This window comes from Limulus polyphemus, unplaced genomic scaffold, assembly GCF_000517525.1.
Source record: "Limulus polyphemus unplaced genomic scaffold, Limulus_polyphemus-2.1.2 Scaffold3146, whole genome shotgun sequence".
Lineage (NCBI taxonomy): Eukaryota > Metazoa > Arthropoda > Merostomata > Xiphosura > Limulidae > Limulus > Limulus polyphemus.
Window position 1 is genome coordinate 80,837 of NW_013668756.1, and position 5,077 is coordinate 85,913.

At 29.7% G+C, this 5,077-nt stretch overlaps 1 protein-coding gene across 1 annotated transcript in view; it reads left to right on the forward strand.

The window, feature by feature from the left end:
* The window catches only part of LOC106468751 (vacuolar protein sorting-associated protein 51 homolog), a 112,481-nt gene that overhangs the window by 72,132 nt on the left and 35,272 nt on the right, over positions 1 to 5,077 (forward strand). The window contains exon 12 of the mRNA XM_022397105.1: positions 3,452 to 3,671. Within this exon, the coding sequence (XP_022252813.1) occupies positions 3,452 to 3,671 (220 nt within the window). The remainder of the gene's footprint in view (positions 1 to 3,451; positions 3,672 to 5,077) is intronic.

Consider the following 5,077-nt stretch of genomic DNA (forward strand, 5'->3'; position numbering starts at 1 on the left):
CAGACACGTAACAATATATTATATATATATAATTACTATTTACTTATAAATGCTTAAAATGTTGTTATTTTAGTTGAAACATGTAACATTAAATATATGGATAAAAACTATAATTTCTAATATCTATAATGTTATGAAATCCATTTACAATAAAAAAATGGGAGATATGGTCTCTAACACTCACACTAAGACTTGTTAATTTTCTCAAACTGAAGCAAATACAAATTAATGTTTTTATACATTGTTACATGTTTCAACAAAAATAACTAAATTGAAGCAATTATGAGTAAATAGTAATAACATATCTCTCTATCTAATATATGGTTATCAAAATATCACTGTATTTGATAAAATATTGGTACAATTAGTTACAGATTTGTAATTTATAGGCCAGTTTTACTGGAAAAATTTGTCTATTGAACATTTTTTATTCTTCTACTCAGCTACAAAGTGCCTATTTCATGACCTTCTTCACTACTTGTTTTCATACTTAATTGTGTAACTGTTGAAACCTCTTAAATGAATATCAGAAGATTTTTAATAACATTTTATATTTTGTCTGTACATAGCTCTTCATAAATAATATACTTGACTCCAGGGTCTTTAGAGAAATTATTTAATTGTAATGAAAATAATGGTTGAAAAACATAAAATACATTGAGTAACACAGTTCTTTCATTTTCATTATTGACCATGAAGTTACAGGTTTCTTATATTCACAGTTTAAACTTTTATTCTTCTATTAAATATGTTGTTTTCTGTTGTGTTTATATTTTTCTATACGGAGCAGTAACCCTCCCCTCCTTTGGGCAATACAGCAATAAATCATGGCATGAATCATTACACTGTTTCTGGCAAATCATAGCATGTTAAGCTATTAATTATATCTCAGTAAAGCAATATGCTTAGAAGAAAATTTATTTTATGACTTAGCAGTATCTATATTATAAGTAATTTGTGCCAAACTCGGGAGATCAATCAAAGGGTAGAAAAAAATCTAAAATGGATAACTTGGCATACAGCTACATCCTGTAATAGAGATAGGAGAAGGTTGAGAAATTAAATATTTCCTTTTGAAATTAAGAAATTAAAACTTATAATATATTAAAATTTGCATTATAAACTTTGTTTTGTTGTTAAAGTTATTGGCATACACAAGTTATTTTTCTATTCCTATCATGAAATTCACCTTTCGTGCAGACTGACTCAGTAAATCCTCAGCAGCAGAAATACTTTATATAAAAAAAAATCTGATATTTTGGGAATGACATACTTTTAACATTTACTAAAACCTTGCCAAACTTTGTGAAGAAATATGAAGTACACTTGGAATTACTGTAATTGTTAATTCTCCAGTACAGGCTCAGTCCATTGGACCGAGCCTATGATCACGAGTTCAAAGCATTTTTTCATTTAGGTGTTGGTGATTTACAATCTGTCAATTAAGTTTATTCTTTATAACATCAAACAACATCTACTTGGATAAAGAAGTAATGTAGGGTAAAACGAAATTCATAGGAAGGAATTACTATGTTAAATAGATATTCAGAATCAAGCATCCAAAAACAGTAAATGTTACGACTGTGATGTTTCCAAGTGTGTGATTTTATGTAAGAGCTGTATTTTAATATCTGCCCACAGCTTCATATCCATGATTGTATCATTAACTGTAACTGAATGTTTATTGTTGAACTTAAAGTTATTTAAACCTCACAAACTCTCCAATGATCATCGTTTCCAATGTGTGAACATTGCTTTGTCTCTTCTGGCGCATAATGCTCTTAAACCATTTTTGGACAGAATTGTCACCAGTGATGAAAAATAGATTCTCTATGCAAATATTAAATGCCAAAAACAATGGCTCAGTCATAGACAAAAACCACTTCCAACCCCAAAACCTGAACTCCATCCGCAGAAAGTAATGTTTTGCATTTGGTGGGACATCAAAGGAGTAATTCATTTCAAACTCCTCAATCCACAGCAAACTGTCAATGTAGAGATTTATAATCAGCAACTGGAACATTTCAATCAAGCCCTTCATCAGAAATGCACTTCACTCGTCAATCGGAAAGGTGTACTTTTCCACGACAATCCACGTCCACATGTGGCACATTTGATGCAATACAAGATTATGGAGTTGAGTTGGGAAGTTCTCCCCCGCCTACCATATTCTCCAGATATGGCACCATCAGATTACCATCTTTTTCGTTCGTTGCAACACCATCTTAATGGGAAAACATATGCAAATGTAGAAGGTATTAAAGAGGACATTGACATATTTTTTGCTTCAAAGCCAAGTGTTTTCTTTAATCAGGGCATTAACAATCTGATTGTAAGATAGAAAACATCATCAATAAGAATGGAGATTATTTCATTTAATAAATGTTTTGTTTTGATATATAAGTTGTTCGGGTTTTTTCATCTAAAAAAAGCAACATTAATTTCTTGATGACCTAACACTTGGAAGCTGTCTAGTTTTATGGAACAAACAATTTATACAATTAAATTTTGAAACAATAATGATTATATGAAATGCTCTGTCAACTGATATAAATGTCTTTTATTATTCAATCTTTAGTATTGTTCATAAAATGACTAAAATTTAATGTTTGTATTGCCCAAAATTATACTGCACTTTCTAAGCTTTTGTGAAATGTTTAGTTTCATATTTGTATTATCATGGCATGGCCAAGTGGTTAACATGCTTGAACTGTGAATTTGATTGTTGAAGGGTTGTGACCTGTTGCTACTAAAATGAGTTCTGCATTTTAGGGCACTTTGGGAATGTGGATATAGTATAAGAGTGGTGGTCCAAGCTCACTGTTTGGTCAGGCAAGAGATAGCAATGGATGATGTTGCTTACCTGCTTTTCTTGTAGTCTATTAGTTCAGTATCAGATATTGCTTTTCTCTGATAATCCTTTGTGTAGTTTGTGCAAAAGTAGTGAAACAACAAATATATTTATACATTGTGAGTAGTTCAGTTTTGTCTTTAAAGCAACTAATATATATTTGTTGTTATAAAACGTTATTAGCAGTTTATATAAAAGTAATGAGTGTAATATGATACTAAACAGATGTAGCTGCATAATATATTAAAAATGTGAGGCTAGCCTGTGATAAAACTTTCCTATTTATTGTCAAGACTCACCAAAATCAACCCAGCTGTTGTATTTTTTTCAAAATTGACACCTAAGAGCTTTGTTTCATGAATACTTTGATAATAGCAAATTTCAATTCTATGAAGAAGCTCTACAACAGTTAGCTTCAACTATGTTGTCTGTCAGCTAATTGTGTTATTCAAATTATTACATTTTATTGAGTTGCTATTTACTTACATTAAATTTATTTAGTGTTTTGTGATATAATTTCTATCAGATTTGCATATGAAACACTTTTTTTTTTATATTACTAACATTTACCCAGGAATATCTTTCTTAATGTTTTTACAGAACAGGACTAGATATTGTATCTCGTGCTGGAAAAGAGTGTTGCATGAAGTGTCTTGAAGCTTTGAAACATCACTTTTCGGAGTGTCTTACCAGTGTGAGGCATAGTTTAGCAGCGCCTGCAATAGTAGGACATGAAGGAAATACCCAATTAACAGAACTGCTGGCCAGTATGGAAAACTCTATAGCAGACCAAGTTAAATCAATTCTACAAAACCTACAGGTAGAAAATTTTAAAGATTTTTTTCCTTGTTTTAAAGTTTCTGGAAAAGCTTATTATGTAAAAATTTTGAAATAGAAAATATAGTTTTTATGTTTAACAGATTAGCAATAAAATTTTCCAGGATTAATTAGTTGTAATCATATTTGATAAAAATTATTGTGGCATTATTCAAATGAACATGGCAGTCAGTAGTTGTGTGTCTATAAAGCACTACTATGTTAAAAAAGTTCAGTATTATTCATTATACTCAAAATGTTTATATATACATATACTCGTAATATAAACAAAATATCTGATAATAGGGATTATTTTGAATCAAGTGACTTATTGCCTTTTGAAGAATTTGTGAAATTTCACAGAATTCATTCTATCTAGAAAGTCATCAGAATTGTGTGTATTAGCAAAATGATGCAGAGTAGTACATTAAATTTCCAATGGCATTTATTTCCTTAGGGGTAATCAGATGGATTGAAAACAAAGAAGTGAGGGTGTTTTGTCTAGACTGTTTTTTTTCCACAATTTGTTAATACAGTATTAATACGTTGCTTCTATTAACTCAGAATGTTACAGCAAGTGAAAAGTGTATGCACATTTTATTAGATTTCTTGTATAATAAGTAGTATCACATGTAGTTCTGTGATTTTGAATGAGGTACTTTCATTTTACATAGTAACTTAAAATCTTAAACATTTATTATACAGATTATAACTATTTAGATTTATATAAAAAACAATTTGGACTGTAAAGCTATACCTTTCCTATGAACTTTGTAACTTTTGAAAGCTGAATAAGTTTATACTGAATGCATATTCTTACTATCCTGAAATAACAAGGTATGTATATATTTTTATAATCTGGAAGTGAATGATTAAATTACAAGCTCTTACAATCTAGGTGTTAACAGGTATGTTTAAGACTGCAAGTTTATGAGAGATTGTAATATGTTTTCATTGGTAACACAGTTTTGTAAATATATGAAGAAACTTGTTTATTGCTGTAACTTAGGTGAAGATTTTTAATTTTAATCATATTGCTTAATGCAAACAAATTGTTGTGCTTATTAACACTTGGGTTTCTAAACAGTTTATTTCTGTTTTAGACATCTATGTATTAGCACTTTTTATTAATATTCACAGATAAATGACAAAGGAACATTAATTCCAAGTAGTCTCGTGTATTTTTTTGACATTTTTCCCTTTATCATTTTACAAGATGAAGACCTAGATATTAGGAAAGCCCCAATCAATCTGAATCGCAAAAAGTTTTTGATATAGTCTGAAGTGTTATCTTCACCCAAACACCTTCTTTATGGAGTTTTTCCATATTCCTTAGATGTTTATGTATTGTTTCATGAGATACATGCAATTTCAGGGCCATTTTACGAGTGTGTTGCCTTGAATTAGATT